The 21,069-nt window shown below is 63.4% G+C and overlaps 2 protein-coding genes across 2 annotated transcripts in view; one reads left to right on the top strand and one right to left on the bottom strand.

Moving 5' to 3' along the window:
• The window catches only part of BOP1 (BOP1 ribosomal biogenesis factor), a 69,931-nt gene that overhangs the window by 7,170 nt on the left and 41,692 nt on the right, over window positions 1–21,069 (bottom strand). The window lies entirely within an intron of this gene.
• Window positions 4–20,286, top strand: SCX (scleraxis bHLH transcription factor). Its single transcript, XM_080381715.1, has 2 exons — window positions 4–7,980; window positions 16,175–20,286. Exons 1-2 carry the CDS (start codon window positions 7,462–7,464, stop codon window positions 16,211–16,213), a joined length of 558 nt encoding a protein of 185 aa, XP_080237841.1. The 5' UTR covers window positions 4–7,461; the 3' UTR covers window positions 16,214–20,286.

Raw genomic sequence — 21,069 nt, 5'->3', positions numbered from 1 at the left:
GGGGAGTGGAGGGGAATGGTGTGAAGGGAGGGGACACCATTCCAAACTGGGGTGGTTAAAAAAGGAGGGAGGGCAGGAAAGCCATGTGATGCCCACCCACCCCACTCCCTCCCCCAGGTACTGGCTGAACGCCGCTGCCCCTTTCTTGCCCACTTGCAGGCACCGAAAAGCTATAACAGTGCCCAGGCAGGTGCTCTGCCCACGGCTTGTAGCGAGGGATGCCCCAAACCCCGTGGGAGCGAAGCAGACCCCAGCTGCGGGCTGCCAATGCTCTCACTGCTGCACGGCACTGCTCTGGCACCCACACCCTGCCGGGGTGGCACGGTGCTGGAGGGGGGCTGCACCAGGGCAGTGACCCCAAAGCTGCAGGGGGCTCAGCAAGGTCCGACCTCCAACGCCAGCGCCGTGCGTGGGCTTCGTTAGGGGATGTGCACCCCCCTCCTCTGCGCTGGGGGCAGAGGATGCAAGCAGTCAAGGTAAGCAGCGCCTGGGCTCATTTACAGCAGCAGGAAAGTTTTTAAAAACCTTTTAAGGGTTTGATGGACGGGAACGGCGGAGCGTGGCGCTGGCTGCGGCCAGGCTTCAGCTGCCTGCCGGCGTGCGCGGGCAGGGGGCTGCGGGCGGTCAGCAGCGCCACGGCTGAGCACATTCCTGCGTCCATTCCGCAGGCAGGAGTGCGCCTCACATTTTCCGATCGCCAGCTGCCAGGCCTGCTCCCCCTGCACGCGCACCTGGCCAGCCGCTGCATTTCCTGGCTGCCCGGCCTGGCCGCAGGCAGCTGCCCGCAGTGCACCGGTGGCTTTGTCCCTCCCCATGGCTCCGTGGCCTCTGCGTGTGGCCAGGGGTCCCAAGGCTCTGGGGCAAAGGCAGCCCTTGGCATCGTGGCAGACTGGGCCAGCCGGCACTATGGGCAAGTTTTGGAAATGCCGGCAGGCTCCGCATCGCCTGGCCCCAGTGCCGGCGGGTGGCACGAGGGACGGCTGCCCTGGCCCCATCAGCAGCTTGCACGGGGACACGCTGCGGAGATGGGCTGTCCCTGACCTGCTGTGGTCTGGGGGGTGCTGGGGAAGATGGGGGAAGTGCTGAAGCAGCTCCGCTTCCCTTCAGGAGAGGCTGGGGGCAGGAACCAGCCCCAGCAGGGGCTCCGGACACCCACCGGCTCCAGCTCCCTGGCAGGACCCGCACAGGGCTCAGAGGGGAGTGGTGAGGATGGAGAGCCCCCCCAAAGAGCTCACCCAGGCACCGGGCACCGACTGGGGGGCCCGATGCCAGGACACAGCTGGGGGTGTTTCATTCCGCACCCTCCCTGGAAGGGAGCAAGGACACGTTTGGCAAAGGGAGATTCAAAGCCAGCAGCGAAACTTCTCCCGCTTAGCCCACCGCCCAGCAGCAGTGCCTACGGACATGGCAAATTCTCCAAAACAGCGAGGCAGCCCCAGCAAGGCAGACCTCCCGGCTCAGCGCCATTGGCAGCAAGCCCGTGGCATGCCCTGGGGATGGAGCCCCTGCACCTATACACGAGGGCAGGATGCAGCCTGCTGGTGGGGGTCAGCACCGGGCAGGTGGTCCTGCCTGGCCCCCAGTGCCAGCCCCTGCTGCTCACCCACCCCGGCCGCATCCTGCACCTCGGGGCTGGTGGGGTCAGGCAGGAGCCGGGGGCGAGGGCCCTCTGGCCTCCCCCAGCTGCCCTCGTGCTGCAGAACGCAGAGACCCCATCCCCAGTTACGGCCACAGGGGATAAAGGTGTGAAGGTGACCTGTGCCCCATACACCCCGCAGTCAGGGGTCACCCTCGCCCCGCGGCACCATCTGGTCCCCATAAACACTTGCAAACACCACGGAGCCTCCCACAGAAAGGCACTGGGAGCCTCGGGAAGGCACAGCCGGCAGGAGCCCCAGGGCCCGTGTTGGACCCATCCATCACTCTCTGAACAGAGTCAGTGCAGGATGTGCGCAGCCCCCACAGGGATCCGGGCAGGAATTTTCCCCTCCGCATCAGCAAGGGCCAGCCCGGTCTTGGGAAGCCACTTGCTGCGCTTGGCTGGAGGCTACGGGGGGCTCCTTGGACCACCTGCGACCGACCCGGCAGAGCCCCTGCACCTGCAGGCGGAACCCCACTGGGTGCTGCCCTCCGCAGCTGCCCCACTGGGGCTCGTGCAGGCAGGCAGACAGACAGACAGACAGACAGACAGACATCTCCGGAAGCCTCACCCCGTGGCTGGCAGCCGCCGAGCCATTATCCAGGAAGCCAGGCTGTTATCCAAGGAGCTCTGGGAGCCTGGCACAGGCTGTTCTGCAGCCACCCATCCCTTGGGTGCCCCGGCACAGCCCAGGAAATGCCGGTGAGATGCCCGATGCCCGCAGCTCTCCCGTGCGGTGTTGCAGCTCCAGGTGGTGGTGCCAGCTCTTGGCCAGGCAGCCGCCTGCCGCCGCCAGGGCTGTCGGGGCTGGAGCTGCTGCCTCACCTGGGAAGGAGACTTCTGCGATGGGGCAGCAGACACTGGCTCCCCGAGGGGCTGTGGTGTCGAGGCAGGAGTCCCCACAGGCACGGGGACTGCTCTGGCCAACCTGCCACTTCTCAAGCTCACAGCAGCCCCCTGGGGGCCTGCAAAGGCCAAGGGACCGGTGACAGGCTCGGTGACAGCTGACGCTTGCTGTCAGCACCCAGGTGGCATGAGGCATGCTGGCCCAGCAGAGGTGCACGGCCACCCGCCCAGCTGCGCCCCGCCACATCTGTAGCATAAGCACCTGTCCCGGCAGGGCCACGGAGCCTCTGGGGAGAAGCAGGGGAGGGGACGCAGCAGTCCTGGCCAGGCAGCAATGCTGGAGCCACTCTGCTTCACCTCTGCGGGACACAGTGACGGCGGTGGGCCACAGAGCGAGAGGACACTAGAGGATCGGCTGGATGGGTACCCAGGTGACGACACGGGGACAGCGACACGAACTATTTCTCTGGGCTCTGCGGCCCACAGATCGGAGCAGCTTTGCTCCCTCTGCCCTTTCTCCCCATGTGATGCTCTCTGATAAACACAGGCTCCACTCACGCGGGGAGAGACGTGAGCAGGGGGGCCGCTCCCACCGCGGCGCGGCTGAGCAGGGGTGGCCGCAGCCTTCAGCTGCAGGGACACAGTCGGCGCAGAGACAAACAAGTATTTTTAACACCCCGGGCCGCTGCACAGGGAGCGCTGCCTTGCCTGGAGCCTGGAAGCCCAGACTGGGCGTCTCTTCCCGAAGGCCAGCTCAGCTCCGCCAGGAGCTGCGGACTTGACGCAGGAATCCCTGGGCAAAGCTCTTGCCAGGAGCACAGGCAGGATCCCAGCAGGCCTGGAACATTTTCTCCTCAAACGAGAGCCCCAGGGTCCCGTGCTGGCCACGTGGGAGCGCACCCCGGCCGCCCCAGCCCGCACCCCGAAACGGGAGGTGCCCCCACGCAGGGACGGCCTTGGCGCCAGCAGCGTGCCCCACGCACTGCTCCTGCCCCTGCACTTATGTGCCTGGCACCGACACCCCAGTGACCGCTGGGGAGAACACTGGGAGGCCCGACTGGGTGTCCCCAGCCCTGGTGGCTCCAGGGCAGGAAGCAAACCCCGAGCACTGATGGTGCCGTTCCGTAGGTCAGGATGGGGATCTCGGCCCCGACAAAATCCCGTAGGGACACGCATGTCTGGGGCCGCGGCGGGAGGATGGCCGGGCTGTGGCTTCCCCCAGGGGGCTAATCCACAGCGGTGGGACCCATGTTCCCTCCGCAGCCCCACAGTGTGGAGGAAGGAGCAAATTCCTCCCAGACTTGAGTTTCTTCAGAGTGTCGAAGCAGCGCAGTAGCCCCGTGTCCCTCCCCTCGACTCCCACCCACCCACTCGGGCAGCTGGGCTGCCTCCTGTGCCGTTAACACATGAGCCGCGTCCTCCGGGCGAGCGCGGGGGAGTCTGGAGCCCCGGCGCGAGGGACTGCCGTCACTCAGCCTCACGTCTGGAAGTTGTTCTTGGATGGGTCCTGGGCATTCCTAGACGCACATTCCTGGCAGCTGGAGAGCCTCGTAGGAAAGATTCTTCTCTTGAAAATATCCGGTCCACGTGGAGGAGAAAGGGGACGGGGCAAGCTCGGCCCTCCCACCCCCCCACCCCAGGGACGGCAGCGGCGTGCCCGGGTGCCGGTGGGGTGCTGGGGATCCCAGCACCATGGCACAAGGGCGTTTCGGATGCTCCCCGGGGTGAGCACAGTCCAGACTCCAGCAGCGCTGGGGGGGGCTCTGCACCCCCAGCAACACTTCCCATAGGAGCGGGGTCCTTGAGGGCACGAACACCAGGCACACTCTGCAGGGAAGGAAGCTCCACAGAGCCTGGAATCAGGTTGTCTGCAGGAAAGCCACCCCAAGCGCCCCACGCTCTGCAGGGCTGTTAACTGGGGAGGGGGCAGCTCCTGAAGAGGGGGGAGGCAGATTTAAAAGGGACCACAAAGGAAGGGAGGCAAGGCAGGCAGCTGCTGCAGGCAGCACCTCCTCTGCAGCAGAGCCATGGCGTCATTGCAGGCAGCCAGGCCAAGCTTCCAGGTAATAAAGCTGTGGCAGGGGATGGACCGCAGCCGGGAATTTCAGACTCCTCGGCCATGGCTCCACAGCCTCCCTGGGAGAAGGCTCTGACACCAGGCTCGCCAGGGCCTGGAAGACAATGCCCAAAGCGGGACATCATGGAAGCTCTCTGGGGAAGCCAGGACAGCCACAGGGCCAGGGGTCGGGATGCTGCAATCTCCAGTGCCAAAAATCTCTGCTTATTTAAGACTGGGGCTTTCCGAGCCAGTGCCAGGTGTGGTGCTAACGGCCTGACCCGGGGCTGAGCTTCACCTGCACACAGGACCACTCTCCATCCCGCCCCGAGCCGGAGGAGCTGAGCCACAGGCAGATGGATGTGCTTCTCACCAGGAAGGACAGCGCAAGAAAAGCGCCCAGGGATTGCACTTGGATAGAAGGTGCTAGAGAAAAGCAAGATCATTAGCGGAGCTAAACGAAAGCAGATGCCTACAGGAGCCTGGTTTTCCAAAGCACACATGGTGAGCGCCCAGCACTGTGGAAGGAGATGACAGTGGCTTAGATTTCAGAAGCTGCCGAGGCTGCTGATGAACTGTGGTAGCGCACTGCAAAGGTGCAAAACACCGGCTCGGAGTGACAACACCCTGTGTGGAGCTCCTGCTTGGGAGTGTGCTCGGGGAGGGGGTGGGGGGGGGCACACACCGTGCACCACCACCGCCGACACGGAGGGGAAACCCGAGACTCCCCAGCAAATGGCAATTCCCATTTTTGGCCAAGTTAAACTGCTGCTTATCAGCACACTACACCACGCAGTGCACTCGAAGGCCATGAGGCAGCTGTACCAGCAGAGCAGGGGGGGTCTCGCCTGGCTCCCCTGGGGCTGCATGCAGGCAGGGCTGGAGCTGCCGCTGTTGGGGACTGCCAGTCCCCCCCTCCCCAAGAGCAGCCGGTGTCCCTCCTGCTGGCAAGGGGAGAGCAGCCCTGAGCCCCATCAACCCCCAGGCTGTGGGTCTGCAGCCACCCTGCCAGGGGGTGATGCTACCCTGAGGGTCCCGGGCGGCAGGAGCTCTGCCGGGCAGGGGGATGTGCCCGGACATGGGTGGGCTTTTGGTGGGTGCTGCTGCTCTCCCTGCACAAAGACAGAGTGTACAGCTGAAGGGACGAGGTTATGGAGCTGGGACAAGGCAGCCTGGAGCTGAAGCAACTCCCTGCCAGCTCAGGCACAGCCTGCTCCAGTGCTAGGAGGTCCACAGGTTCCCTGGACCCATCCTGGGTCCCCACATCTTAGGGGCAGCTCTGTGGCCCAGGATGCTGTGGGGATTCCCACATGCCTGGCCCCAGAGGAGGAGGCTGATGGCCTTCACCAGGGCCGAACCTCCCTGTCTGCCCTCTGCCACTGCAGCAAGGGCCAGCAAGCTACAGAGCAGCCTTGCAGCACCTCTGTGGCTCCAGGTCCACAATCTACGCTATGAATTCCAGTGGCCCTGGGGCTGCCACCGAGCGGAGAGCCTTGCAGAGCAAAGCCAGAGCTGGGTCCCATTGCCACGAGCCTCTAAGCTCACCTGCGGAGCACAGAAAATTTCCTTTGGTCCCACGTTTGGGCACAGCCAGCCAGGACGGCCCCGCTGAAGTGGCAGCCACTGGGGACCCCTGACTGACCCCCCAAGCCCTCTGTCCTCCAAGGAATCTGCTCGAGCTTGCTGCATGAGGTGAGCTGGCACAGGAAGGGGAGCAGGGGGTAGTTTGGGGCAGGTTGCAAAGTCGACCCTGCCAGCAGGTGCCGGCTTCTGCAGGCTCAGCAGAGCCAGCATGGTTATGGGACAGGCTATGGGGGGAGGTTACAGGGACAGAAGTAGGCTCTGTACCTGCATGCACCTATCCAGGTGACAGAGACACAAACGATGTTCTTGTTATCTGGGGTGGAAATTAAAGCAAATTCAAGCAGCAGGCATGCACCAGGCAGGAGCTTTGGTGGAGGTGTGCCGGTGGGCAGCTCCTCAAGGGTTAATTCCTCCCTCTCTGCCCCATTAGCAGCAGCAGCAGCAGCAGCAGGATGGATCTGCTCATGCTGCGGGAAGGGGAGGGAGTGCTCTCAGGGGCTCTCGTTGCAGGGACTGCTGAGCAGCCCCAGCCCCAGCCTGGGGGTGACACAGCCCTGTCCCCAACCCTGCCTGAGGTGTGAGCTGCCCACGAGCCCCGCAGGCACTGGGCTTGCTCCTGCCTCAGCACTGAGGATCTTCTGGGGGCCTCTGGGAGCCCCCAGGGACCCCCACACCGGTGCCCGCCCCCCAGCAGCTTCGTGTCCAGGCAGTCAATGGGCGAGGAAGCCGCCCAGGTCACCGTGTGCCCACCACGTGCCGAGGCTCAGGGCTGGCAGGTGAACCACAGCAAGCGCTCCCATCCTCATCCTGGCCACGGTGCCTGCAGCCCACTGGCCTCGGGCAGGACAACCCGCTCCCCCCGAGCCCTGAAGGGTTAATTCCCCTGCGGGGATGGAGGGTGAGCTCAGGTAGGCGTGAGCCTGTCGGGCTCCCACATCCAGAGCTGGAGCAGGGCTGCCTGCCGGAGCCGGAGGAGGGGCCTGGCTGACCACTGCTGCTGCTATAAAACTCCCAGCTCCTGCCACACTCGGAGCCTTAAGATGCACATGTGTGGGGAGAGGAAACAGGCAGCGCTGCCTGCAAGCAGCCCGTAGCCCCAGTGTGCGGAGCCAGCCGGCGGGGAGCTGGGGAGGGGGGCCCCCACAGCACCACCCCCCAGCCCCAGCCTGCCCCTGCCCGGGGAGGGCGACACCAGCTGCCAGCCAGCCGGGGCTCCCCGGACCCCCGCGGGGCAGCAGCATGAGCGCCTGGAGCTGAGGCTGCCTGCAGCAGGAGGAGGTCGGCAGAGCACGGCGGTCCCCACGCGGCTTCCCCCAGTGTCCCCTCATCGCCCATCATGTCCTTTGCCATGCTGCGCTCGGCCCCCAGCCGGTACCTGTACCCCGAGATCAGCATGCTGTCGGAGGACGAGGAGAACGGCAGCGAGAGCTCCGGCTCCGACGAGAAGCCCTACCACCTGGATGCCGACGGCTACGGCCTCAAGGCCAGCAAGCGCAGGAGCGGCAAGAAACCCAACCGGATCAACAGGGAGCCCCGGCAGCGTCACACGGCCAACGCGCGGGAGCGTGACCGCACCAACAGCGTCAACACTGCCTTCACCGCCCTCCGCACGCTCATCCCCACCGAGCCGGCCGACAGAAAGCTCTCCAAGATCGAGACCTTGAGACTGGCCTCCAGCTACATCTCCCACCTGGGGAACGTGCTGCTGGTGGGGGAGGCGTGCGGGGACGGGCAGCCCTGCCACACCACCCCTGCCTTCTACCACCACGGCGGCGGCAGCCCCCCCGCACGCGACACCGAGAACTCCCAGCCCAAACAGATCTGCACTTTCTGCCTCAGCAACCAGAGGAAGCTGGTAAGTGGCTGCTCGCACCGTCCCCCCGGGGCTTTTGGCCGGAGGGGGCTGCGCTGGTCGTGTTGGGGGACCCCCAGGTGTCCCCAGCCACAGCCGCGCGAGGAGGGGGTTAGGGGAGCGCCGGGGTGCTGGCTATAGCTGTTGGGGCTGCTGTGAGCCGAAGGGGAGATGGGATGACGGGGGGAGAGGAGCTGTGTCGACACGAGCTGCAGAGCACGCCAGACCCTGCTGGCAAGCCCAAAACCTGGGGGTGGAAAATACGGTGCCTCCCTTCAGCACATAGAGATTTGCTGCCCAAAGCCCCCAGCAGCTGCCTCCAAACCTCGCACACGTTCGCTGAAAGGCAAAGGGACAGGAGAAGGGGAAACCCTGCAAGGGCGAGGGGATTTTAGGAGCTGGAAATCGGGCGGAGGGAAAGTAAGAGTCTGGAAAGAATCTGCCTCTCCCCTCGGGCAGAGCACAGGCAGCAGACGGAGAGCTGAGAGTGGTCTGGATGTGGGACTGGTGGCAGCCAGGGCTACCAGCCCCCTGGGGCCAGTGGCTGGCCGCAGGGCCAGCTGCTCCATCCCGTGCGCACCCAGCTGCAGGCCTGGTGTCCCAGGGAGCCGTGCTGGGACAGGGATGGGGAGAAGCTGAGGTTACCGCCAGGGCACTTAGGTGCCCCTCCAGCATCCCAGTGGATCGGGGGGACCAACAGCTCTGCCCCACGAGCACTTGCTAAGTGGGACGGGCTGTCCCAGTTTGCCGAAGGCACTGGTGAGTCTCCACCGCCGAGTAGGAGCTGTAACACTCCAGCCAACCCAGTCCACCCAGTGTCCCCAGCTCCTGGCTCTCAGCCCCCTGTCCTTAGGGATGTGCGCTCCCCACTGCGTCCCGGCAGAGGCTGTCTGCCTGTCTGCCTGGCACCAGCACCAGCCAGCACCTGCCATGCCAGCCCACGGCTCCGGTGGGGTGGGCACCAACCGCCCACGGAAGGTGAGGGGGGCAGGTGGAGCAGGACACAAGCCTGGCAGCCAGACTGGGAAAATCCAGCTCCAGCGGCAGCTCTGCCGAGGCTCCGGGGGCTGTTTGCCTGACTGCCACCGGGTAGGAGAGGCAGCGAGCAGCTCCCTGTGCCGTCAGACCTCCAGCAGTGTGGGGAAAGCCAAGCTGCCCCAGGGGAGCCATGCGGGGCTGCAGCCCTTCTCAGAGCTCTCCCAACGTATGGGGCAGCTCTTGCCAGGCACACAGAACCACGGGGGAGCGGAGGCACTGGGAGGAGGTGGCTGTCAAGAGCCTCCAGCCTTGCTCAAGAAGGCTGTGCCCCGGGCAGCGGGGTTTTAAAAACCTGTTGGTCTCCTGGCCGGTGCAGATGGTCTCTGGCAGGGCAGAGGTAAAGGGGAGCGCAAGAGCTGAGGCAGAGGTGTCGGGAGGGCAGCCGGAGCCGTGCACGCATGCTGCACCGTTTGAACCTGTTTAACCCCAGTGAGTAATGCCCTGAAGAGGGAGAAGTCTTTGTTAAGGATTCAAGGCTCATTAAGCATGAAGCAGTGGCGGTAAAACCAGTCACGAGCAAACTCTGACAGCCTGAGTATTTCGGAGCAGGAAAACCCCAAACGCTGTTAATCCCCCTTGCACATCCTTTCCAATTCACTACAGAAGGAGACAGAGCTGGGAGCAGCAGGCAGGAGGGAATGGCGTCGGGAGGCTTTGCAACTGCTGGGATTTGCGCCGCTAAACCTTAGGTCATCAAAGACGAACACTTGGGGAGACCAAGAGCCTGCCCCGTCCGTAGCTTTCACAAGCCCCAGAGTCCAACGCTTCTCAGTGGGTGAGGGATGCAGACCACCAGCTGCCGAGTGCCCTCGTGCCCCAGCAAGCTGCCCCAGCCAGTATCAGCCCAGTTTAAAAACAGAGGCTGCAGGTGGGGAAGAAGCTCCTACAGGGCTGAACTGGAAAACTCCACCTTCCAGTTACCAGCCTGTTGGGAAACCTCCTCTAACAGCTACAAAGATCAAGCATTCTCCCCCTCTTTTGCTGGTATTGCCGCTTTTGCATCAACTCCAATAAATCCCCATCTCCGCTTTTGCACCAATTCTGATAAATTCCCATCATGGCTTTTGCATCACTTCCCAGCACAGGCTCCTGTGCAGGAGCAAATCCCAGGACAGGCACATGTGCCAAGGCGCATGGAAAGGATAAGCAGCGCAGGACTCCTGGGCCAAGATGGGCCAACTCCCTTCCTGCAGCTCATCTGGATAAACCTTGGCGAGATTAGATCCGGAGTGGCAGTCAAAGGGGACGAGATACTTGGGTTTGGCTGAGAAATAAGCTAGGTCAGGCTCACGCTGGCAAGACGGGTCCGAACAGACAGTGCCTAAGCAGTGCACTCGCTCTGTGCTTGAGATTTTACGGCCAGATAACAACTCGATAGGTTTTATTGTGTGTTAAAGGAATAAAATCAACCATCTTTTATCAGGAAGGTATTGTGACAAATGGTGAGGAAATGGAAGCAGTCTCCTCTGGAGCTGCAAACCTGGCGCAGCTGGGAGCTCACAGTCCGTTTGACATTGGGTGCCTTGGCTCTGGGGAGCCAGATGGCCACCGTCCCGTTCCGGAGAAGGCAGCTCGATGCGGGGCTGCTGGCCTCGCCTCGTGGCCAACACCGAGCCAGGGCCAAGGTGCACGGCAGCTCAGGCCCTTCGCCCCAGCACCCACCGGCTTGGGAGCTCAGCTCCTCCAGGACCCCCTTCCCACCTACCTGTCCCACCAGGGATGGAGGCAGAGCCACTTCTCTCCCAAACACACACACAGCTTCGCTCCACGCTGAGCTGAGAGGAGAGCAGCTTGATCATACCAGAATATACACTGCCTCGTGCTGCTGGGTGCTCAGCTCAGCACGGCCCACCCGTCCCCCTCAGAAAGGTCTGCTTTTCCACCATGCCTTTTCGCTCACGGGTAAGGATGTCGTTTCAGCCGACATGGCCTTGGGTATGTGATTCCATCTGCCTCCATCTTTCTTGCCTTTGCCAAAGAAAGGGTAACCTTGGGAGGGCTCTCCTTTGTGGTGCCCCCTGGCAAGCCCCTGCCCCATTTGCCCCCTGCCACCGGTTCTGGCCGTCCATTTGGTGCCAGATGTGCCACCGGCTCCCCCGTGAGAGCCGGCCAGCCTGCAGGTGCCTGCTGTGGCCAGCTCCCTAAAACCTCCTGCCCAAAAGCCCCTGGACACGCCGGGCATGCCATCCCCACCCGAGCGTGGGAGGCTGCCCCTGAGCCGTGACACCTGATGTCTCAGCTCCCCTCGTTAAAAGCTTGGCAGGAATTTGGCAGGAGATGGCAGACGTGGCACAAGCCTGTGAGACAGCGTGGCCACCTGGCCCCCAGGCACCCTGGTGGGGAAGGCAGGAGCACCAGGGATGCGGTGGGTGAGCATCTGCCGTCACTGAGAGAGGGGAAACGGGACAGAAGGTGTGGGCTGCTGTGCAGATGCTCCTTCTCGTGACAGGGGTCACAGGACAGGGCTCGGATGGGGTGTTTGGGGTTGCCAGATGCTGCGGGCACCCCAAGGGACAGCTGAGTTGGGCAGCACTTTCCACGGCCTATGCCTCAAACCAAAGGCCTCAAACCACTTTCGCTGGCTGAGCAGCACGCCGGGGGCGAAGGGGCTTGCCCAGATTCATGCTGCATGACTCAGCCTTGCCTCGCACCCAGGCATCCCGACGCCTTATCCCAGGGACTTTCCCAGATAGCGCTGAACCCAACACCATCTCCTCGCTGGAAAGATCCTTCTTTAAAATGACTCATGTAGGTGTCCCCCGCCCGCTGGAGGAAGGAGCTGCCGAGGCTGGCGGCTGCTCAGGCTTCTGTCAGTTCCCCCGGAACTAATCAAAAAGTTAAAAACCCGCGTGGGGACAAGCCCCAGTGAGGACACAAGCAGGAGGGAGGTGGATGCCAAGTGGTAGGAGCGTCGCACTCGCCACAGGCGTTCCAGGACAATGTGTGGGCGGGTGGCAGTGACGGAGGGGACAGTCCCCAGCATTGCCAGGGAGCAGGCTCCTGCCGCTCCAGTAAGAGAGTGCCGGGAGTGGGGGCCCGGGGCCACGGTGCCCTGGACACCCATCATCCCCGCCAGGCTTGTGCTTCTCTGGGTTTTCTCCATGGCTGTTGCCTGTGCCATCGTCCCCGTCAGCACTCACTGTGGGGGGGGACGATCAGGTTTCTCCTCCAGCGACCGTGTCGGGAAGAGCCACAGCTCGAGCAGCTCGCACACTGCCTGGGTCGGGGGTGGTGGACTGGGCTTGTGTAAATGCCCGTAAGTCCAAACCCAAGGCAGGCCTCCTGCCAAAGCTGCTCTGGGCTGAGGGCCCTCGCAGCATCCTCTGTGTGCCACCCGCCCTCACCAAGCACTTGTCCCTGCTGCCTGCGTTGCGTTGAGCTGTAAGGGACTGAGGGGCAAGGGGGCCTGGGGGCAGAGTGGGGGTCACCTTGAGCAGTCAGTGCCGGCATTGCACACCAGTTGAAGTGATGAAGGAAGAGTGGCCAGCAGTGGCCACTCCGTCTTCTGGCGCAAGAGCACGCATTTGCACAGAAGGCAAACCAGGGAGGGGACACTGAGACCACCCGGGAGCTAAAAGGTGTCACAAGGGCAACCACGGCTAAAGCCCCCAGCCTGACTCACCGGAGGGCTGACCTGTGCCATCACCCACGGGCAGGAACAGTGCAACGAGCACCACAGCGGCAGCAGAACATCCCACCTAGGCCAGCCATGCAGAGCCATACCTGATTCCTGGGGCGCAGGCAGAGTGACACTCAAGCTTCCCCTCTGCGTCTTCTAGGAACCCAGACCCACAGAGAGCACCCAGCCCATGCTGCAGCCCCTTGGGGGGGCCCAGAGCATGGTCGCTCTCCCCTGACCTTGAGGTGGCACGCCTGACCCAGCCAGCCCTTTGGAGGCAGGTGGGAGCCCTGCAAAGAGCAGGCTGGGGTCATGGCACAGCCGTGGCGTTAATTGCCAGCACCGCCAGCACCGCCAGCCAGGTGACGTGTCAGAGAGAAGCAACCGAGCCTGGGGCATGGCAAGGCTGTAAAAGAAGCCCCCGGGCCCCCGTGTCAATCAGAGCGGAGGGAAGGGACAGAGGGGTACCCGCTGTGTGTGCACGCTGCCCCCCATCCCGGGCGGAGGAGCCGGAGGGGCAGGCAGCGGCTCAGTGCCACCAGCTTTGTGCCAGGGGCCGGAGCAGCTCCAGGTCCTGCAGCCACCCTTGGTGGGCAGAGCAGGCGGGCAGGGAGGGCAGAGCCAGGCACCGCAGGCTGGTCTGTGCCTCGCCATCCCCCAGAGGAACGGGCAGGAGGAGAGAGGCTGCAGCGCTTCCAGGCAGCATGGGGAGAGAAAGGTGATGGCCGTGCAGACCCCCAGCCCCTGCCCGATGCCTGCCCTGGCAGGGGGCACGTGGGGCAGGTGAGGCACGAGCCCTGCAGCAAACTCTTCCAGAGCATCTACCAAACCAGCTCTGGTCCCAGGGAAAGGGAGCAGAGAGGAGTTTTCAGTAGAGAGAGATGTGGCAGGGCACAGGGCCGGAGCAGAGTGATGAGAGGAGTGCAGGTTTTCCTGGGCGGCTAGGACAGGACCTCGGGAAGGGGCAAGGTAACCAAGCAGGAGAGCAGGGATCTCAGGGGGGAGTTTAACCTGGCCTGCAGGGACCTGTGGGGCTTGGCAAAAGGGCTGGGGCTGGCGAGGAGCCCTGCCAGGGCAGCTGGCATCACTGCACGGAGCAGGAGGGGGCAATACAGGCAGCGGCTGAGTGCCGGGAAGGCAGCGCGGGTGTGCTGGGTCTGGCTGAACCACCACCGCCAGCCCCTGCCACAGGCACAGGGGGGTGCCGCGGCACCTGGGGTGAGTGACGCAGCCGATCACAGAGGGTTTTGCTGACTGGACCCTGTGCAGCCATGGGTGCCCAGCTCAGAGCTGCTGGCTCTTAATGCTCTGTCCCTCGGGAGGCAAAATGCTGGCAAAGCTTTTTTAAGGGCAGCCTCGGCCGAGCAGGCTTGTGATTCAACACTGAGAAACTCGCAGCCTACGTCAGGGGTAAGAGTAACTGTGAGGAGGGGGAGAGGAAGAAAAAGAGGGATGAGTGGGATGATGGGTTTGGGCTCCTGTCACACACTGCTTTGCCTGTATCCCTTAGGTTTGATTGCTTGTTGCAGCAAAACCGCTGGCAGCCACCTCCCCTGCGGCGCCGAGTGCCACGCTGGACGCAGTGGGGGCAGGCGCAGGAAGGGCTGAGCCCGGGTGCTCGGCACAGAGCACTGGGAGAGCCGCCCTTGCTCCACCGTGGCCGGCGGTGCCCTGCCCCAACGGGTCTGCAGGGGCAGCTGCAGCTGCAGGGCACCCAGAGGCACCGCTCGGAGCAGCCGCTCCAGGCTCCAGCACAGGCATGGCTGAGGCGACCCCAGGATGGAGCCCCCCCTTGCCCTCGTCCCAGGCACAGAGAGGAGAGCTTAGCGCCCTCATTGATACGGCTGTCCCCACCAGCACTCCCCACATCCCTCCTGCCACGACCCAGACCACGGTCACCCTGCCACCAAGCCCACGGGACGGCCAGGGCTTGGCATCAGCCAGTGGGGACGGGAGTCTGGACCCACCTGCAGGTTTTATGTGCAAAACCCCATGATTTGGGCATGGGGTGGCACATCGCCGGGCTGTAGGGATGGGGACAGCGCCGGGCAGTGGAGGGCTCTGTGCGCACCCCCAAAAGCTGCCTGCAGGCATGGATGACGAGCTGCCCAGAGCCACGGGCAGAGCCCAGGAGCTCCATGCCTTGCCCCAGCGCCATCCCCCCGCTCCCCCCACGGTATCTACAAGATGGGACAGCTCCGCAGCCCTGTAATTTACTGTTCCTGCTGCACTTAATGGCAGCGGAAAGGCAAGGTGATAGGGGAAAAAATATGAGGCGGGATTTTCCGAATCCCCATTTCCTCTCCAGACAGCACAAGAACTCCTGGGGCCTGAACATCTGGGAAATTTAATTTTACCATTTCTGAGCTGAACTCCCCTTCCCCTCCCCTCCCCACCCCTGGTAACAAAGGAAGAGTCAGAGCAGGGGCCGCACGTGCAGCCGTGGGGGAGGCTGCGCAGCAGCAAGCCCTGCGGACCAGCCCCGGGACGTGGCCTCAGCCGGGACACGCTGGCAAGCCACAGGCCAGCAAAGAAGTGGAAACACCACCTAACACCTGGTCCCTGGGTGGAGAGACCTGCAGCCAACCTGGTCAAACTCCAGACAGCCAGGAATCCCATCAAACTGGAAAGGAGAAGCGCCAGCTCTGCCTGCGCACACCTGGCTGGGGCAGTGGTGGGGCTGGTGGGGCTGCTGGTGGTAATGGTGGTGGTGCTGGTGCAGCTGGTGGCGGTGGTATTAGTGCTGGTGGTGCTGGTGCTGATAGCGGTGGCAGTGCTGGTGCTGGTGGTGCTGGTTGTGGTGGCAGCGATGGTGGCAGTGGTGGCAGTGCTGGTGCTGGTGGTGGAGGGCTTTTCTGGTGCCCGGGGAGCAAAACCCAACTCGCAGCCCGGCTGCCACCGAGGGGCTGGCCAGGAGGACTCTGCGATGGCCCAGGAAAGTTTCCTGCAAGCTGCGGTCCCCAACCAGGTGGACAGGGACAGGCTAGTGTTTTTGAGGCCTCAGCAGAACGCAGAGGTCCCGACCGCAGGAACTTGGGCTGCAGAGGCCCCCAGACCAGCGCTGCTATCGGCGATTCGGGCAGTGTAGAGGGTTCCCATCCTGCCGCTACCTCTGTGCGGGGAGAGGGCTCGGGAGGCAGGCGGCTGGATGCTGGGGCACGGCACAGGGCGGTGAAGTGCCAGGCACCCCGACGAGCGCAGGTGGCAGAGGGGAGGCAGTAAGGGGAATCCCCTGGCAGGGCCAGGGCAGATATGAAGGCACCTGCAGGAGCAGGGCTTTGGGGCAGATGCAGCTCCGGGTCCTGCTGACTCCTCCAGACCCCTACCCCCTGCCGAGAGACATGGAGGGATGACAATGACACCTCGGGAAAGCTGCCCCACGGCTCCCAGGAGCTGTCAGAGCAGAGCTGCCGCAGGACTCTCCTGCCAAGCACCAGCGCGGGGAGGAGCGAGAGGCTCCCAGGTTGCAGCCAGCGTCCTGGCAAAACTCCCAGCCCCAGGTGTGTTTTTTTAACTTGGCCTTCTCCTTTTTCTCTGCAGAGTAAAGACCGAGACAGGAAGACGGCGATTCGGAGCTAGATGATCACAGTTTTCAGGAAGGACAACAAGGAGGAGCAGAAGGAGGAAGGATGGAAAAGCCACACACACAAAACCACAGCCACGGACACTCCTGCCTTCACCCTGCTGCTGGGGAGAGCTGCACGGCATCGCCCCGGAGGACCTTACCCTGACCCGGACACACACCTTGGCAGAGGCCAGGCGTCCTCCCCCGGCTCGGAGGGGTGACCGCAGATGGGAGGCGAACACGGACGCGGCAGGACTTTGCAGGACCGCGTGCGGCGGCTCAGAGGAATGCTCGCTGCGCAAGGACACTCCGTGATGGCGCAGGCAATGCAGCCGCTGCCCGGTGAGCCGAAGGGGCAGGGGACCTGCTCCGGGGCTCCTTGGAAGGGGAGTCCCTGCCCCGGTCTCTGCGGATGCCACACGAGGCGGCTCCTGGGGGAGAGCGGGCACTCGGACGTGCCCCGTCCCAGGTCTGACTTGAGCAGCGCTGGTGAAACCGCTTATGGAAACACCCTGCTCTCCCTGTCCCCTTCCAGCTTTGAGCCACTCCATCCCCTGAACTCTGAGTCCTGGGGTGCTGCATTTGTTGAGTTTAATCAATACATGCTGGTGTTTCATGTCATTGATATGATAATATAAAGCCTGAGCAATTTGTATAATTAAAAATGGATATGGTTCAGACTCAGGGCAGGAACTTCCTTCCTTCCAGAGCCCCTGACCCCTCTCACACAATAAACCTCTGGTTTCACCTCACCCACACTGGCTTTAAACACCGGCCGGTCAGCAAGCGATGGAGCCGCAGCTCGAGGTCCACTCCCTGCACCAGGCACAGCTCCTCCGCCTGCCCCCCTGCCCTTGGGACTGAGCCCAAGCGCAGGGTTTGGTGGGGGGGGGGGAACGACCCTTCCCACAGGGTGGCCTGGGGCAAGCACTGAGCCCCATGTGCTACGCTTAGACCCAGCTGGAGGACCAGGTAAAAAGCAGGGACTCAGTGAAAACCAGATGCTGCAGCTGAGCTGAGTTTCCTGGGGAAATAAATTACACACATACGCCATGGCATCTCAGCGCTTGCCGGCGCTCCTCCAGCCGGCGCTCGCTCCGAGATTGCGTGGGCCTCTGGCTGCAGGGCAATGAAATGCTCCTTATGTCACCAAAACAGCGTCCTGAGGTTATAAAATGCGCAAGATGGAGTCAAGGTCCCCTCGAGCAGCAGGTGAGGGGCTGCCAGCTCCTCCTCGCTCCCTCCAGCCCCTCGGGAACCCAATGGGGGTCAGTCCCTGTGCCAAACGGCTGCTCGAGTGCGGGGCCCTGGTGGGCCGGGGCTCTGAGCTCTGCCGGCGATACATGCACGCACCAGAAACGCCAGCTTCTCCTTGCCCTGCCAGTGGGACCCAGACCTCCCCGAGGGACACGGGCTGCTGGTCATCCTGAACCCCTCCTCCTTGGGAACCCCCTCTGTGGGAGGGACCCGGGGTGCTCTGGCACCCAGCTCGGCGGGGAGGGGTACGCTGGCACCGGTACGCTGGCACCGTGTGTGTGCAGGACTGGGGGGGATGCCGTGAGAGGGGGCTGGAGAGGAAAGAGGCCAGGAAGATGGGAGGCAGCGCAGGGCACTGGGGCGGTGGGCTCCATGTGCTGCGGCAGGGGGAAGAGGAGCCAGCGCTCCGGACCCCACGGCACACGGGGAGCCAGCAGACCACGGCACCCCTTGCTAGCGCTGGCGAGTACCTGCGGTGCAGGTGGGCCCAGCCTGGATGGCTAAAACGTGCCACAAAGCATCTCCCTGCTCAGCGCAGCAGGGACCTGGCCACTGCCCGGGGCCCGGGATTGAGGTGGGCAGCCGAAGGCGCGCCAGCCAGTGTCCTGGGGACCACCGCACCCTGCCCCCAGCTGTGCAGGGGACACCAGCTGTTGAAGACAGGAACGGCTGTGAGCCCTGGAGAGCCCAGTCCCCTGGGACCCAGGGCTGCTCCACACCGGTCGCAGGCGCTCCCCAAAGATGACCGAAAGCTTTTACAATTTGCCTGGGATGAATTATGAGGGTTGTGGGTGGGTCTTGGAGGGGCTGGGGGCCACGCTCTGCGGTGGGGAAGACGAGGGGGGAGCAGCAGGGCTTAGGGATGCTCAGCACTGGGAAGCAGCGCACAACTGTCCACAGCTCCTCCTTCCACATACACCAGTCCAGCGTTGGGAAATACGGCCCTCTGCCACCAGCAAGCCACGGGCTGGGGTAGGGCAGCGTCCCCCAGCCGGGCACAGCACACAGCCACCAGGCATGCTAAGCTCCCCGGCCAGGAGGTGCAGGAGGGTTCCCTCGCTGCTCTGCACGGCCCTCGGCTACAGGAACGTCAGAGGCAGCTCGTGCCACAGCTTGGCCCAGCTCCCCCAGCACTAACAGAGTGGCAATGGGCCGTTCCTTTCACGCTGAAGGGTTCAGAGGCCCCGAGCGGCTCGGGTGTGGGGCTGCTAGTTTGACATGTCTGGTGCTTTGCTCGCAGGGAGCCCGGCTGGGTGCTGGGATTTGGAAGTGCTCCGCTTTATGGGGATGGAAATTTTTAGATTTTTAATTTCAGTATTAGTGGTTTCGAAGCTGGAGAAAGAGGTTTGGAAAGCCTCTCTGCCTCTCAGGCAGGACTCAGAGGCATACACAAGCAGTGATGGATACTGTTGAAATGAAATTTGGAGGCACTGGGGAGGAAAACTTCGATTCAGTGGAGCCCTTTCGAGTCCTGCAGATGAGGTCGTAACACTCAACACTTAAATGATGCTTCACCAATTCCAAGGGACGCTGCCAACTTGTCCCCACCCACACCGAGGCTGCTGTGGTCATGCAGGGACAGGGGATCGGTGCTCAAGCAAATAAAAACACGGCAAGGCAGTGCGGTTTGCCTTTGCATGGGCCTGGTGGAACGGTGCCGGCAATCCGCTGGGTCCCCGCACCACTGGAGCATCCAAGCTGAAGCAAAGCTGCCGAGCCGCAGCTCGGCACCAACAAGGTGCAGAAGGCACAGTTTTAGCTGTGGACAGCAGAAGAGGAGGGCCCGAGCAGCAGTGCCCTGGCAGACAGCGTGCCGCGCATACCTTGGCAGGCAGCAGCTCTGCGATGCTGCCACCGATCCCGTGGGGCCTCTTCCAGCCACACATTCCTCTCCCAGCTCATCACCGTGACCACGAGCCGAGCGCAGGCACTGCTCTGTCCGGGTGGAGCAGGGAAAAAGCTCCAGAGCCAGCCAGAAAGGGACGTGCTTGCACAGGTACAGCTGCAGGAGATGCAGCTTTCCTCCTGCTCTAACAGCACTCCCCAGCTGCGCTGCTGGCAGCATCAGGCTCTGTGCAAAGCCAAGCGCCGATGGGCTGCGTCCAGCAGGCACAGCCGTGAGCGGAGGCAGCAGCCAGGTCCATTCCCCCGTGCAGCTGCTCACCTCCTTGCCCTGCTCCTGATGCACGTGGGGCACGTGCCACGCTGCAAGAGGTGAAAAGCTCCCAGGACCAGCAGAAAAGCATTCCCAGCTCGGGAGGCCATGTCTGCTCACCGGTTGGCGCCGGGGGGACGGGCGGCCATCCACAGAGAGCTGTGCGGCAATTGCTCTCAGCTGTGTGATAGGGCCTGCCCGGGTGCAGAGCAATTTTCCACCACATATTTGCTCTGTGAAGTCACAGGTAGCTGCAGGATTTGCACGTCTGCCCACATCCAGGACGTGCCGCTGGCTCGGGAAGGTCAGGGAGACGGGCTGCAGCTCCCTCAGCAATGCTCCCGCGGGACTGGCAGCAAGCCTTGGGTGGGCTCCTGCGAGCTCCTCGCTGCCGGCCCTGGGCACCACAGCTCTCCTCGTAATTCCCACTCCAGCCCTTGCCTTCAGCGCCTGGGATGTTCCCCAGAGCGCAGCCCCCGGCCCGCAGCCGTGCTGCAAGCTCCAGGAGCATGGCTCAGCTCCCGCTGGAGGCAGAGGAAGGAGCGAAGGGCTTTGGGGCTGAAAGCCAGTCCCCACAGTGCTACCCACCTTTGGTCACCTGAGACATGCTCCAAGGGACGAGAGCTGGCAGCTCCTGCCCTCACTGTGAGCCAGGAGAACCCACAACCAGGAGAGCCAGGAGAACCCACAACCAGCAGAGAAAGAAACAAAACGGATGATTGCACGAAGCAGATCCCAGAGCAGAACCGCACTGCAGCTGCTGCCCGGGAACAGCCCGCGGTGTCACACCACGGTGCCACAGCACGCCGGGCCGAGGTGGGGAGGCACCAGCCCGTTTCCCTCCACCCTCCTCTCCTCCAGGCAGAAATGCTCAGCAAAACCCCTGCCAGCGGAGAGACGAGAGGTTTCGCAGCAAGCCGCTCCACCTCGAGCAGTTGGGAACGAATGCTGCCTCCGTCACAGCCCTCACAACGCAACACCGCCCAGCCCACGGCACAGGCTGAGGCTACCGCTCGCCACGGGCTTTGCACCCCTCCAAACCCCGGCTGGGGGTCTGAGCCAGCGCCGACCCACGACACCCCAGCACCAGCAGCAGCCCAAGACGGAGCTGCCAGCAGCCCCGCTGCGGGATCTTTCTGCCCATCACGGCCATACCCTCACTGACCCCCGCGCTTTCCAGAGTGACTGGGATGCCCCGGCAATGACCACCGAACTAACAGCAGAGACCCCTGGATGCCAGCAGGGCAGCCTCACAGCACTTTCATACCTGTTAGCCCAGTGATGCCAGTGATGCCTGTCAGCCCCACCACGCCTCCCGCTATGCCCAGCCCAGCTTCTCACCATCTGCCCCCACACCTGTCCCAAAGCTGCCGACTGGCACAGACCGCGTGGCAGCTGAGCCAAAATGCCAGAGCTAAACCAGCAGCGAGTTCACAGAGGCTGAGCGTGACTCTCCTG

This window comes from Falco punctatus, assembly GCF_963210335.1.
Source record: "Falco punctatus genome assembly, chromosome: 3".
NCBI lineage: Eukaryota > Metazoa > Chordata > Aves > Falconiformes > Falconidae > Falco > Falco punctatus.
This window is presented reverse-complemented; position numbering and strand designations above follow the sequence as displayed.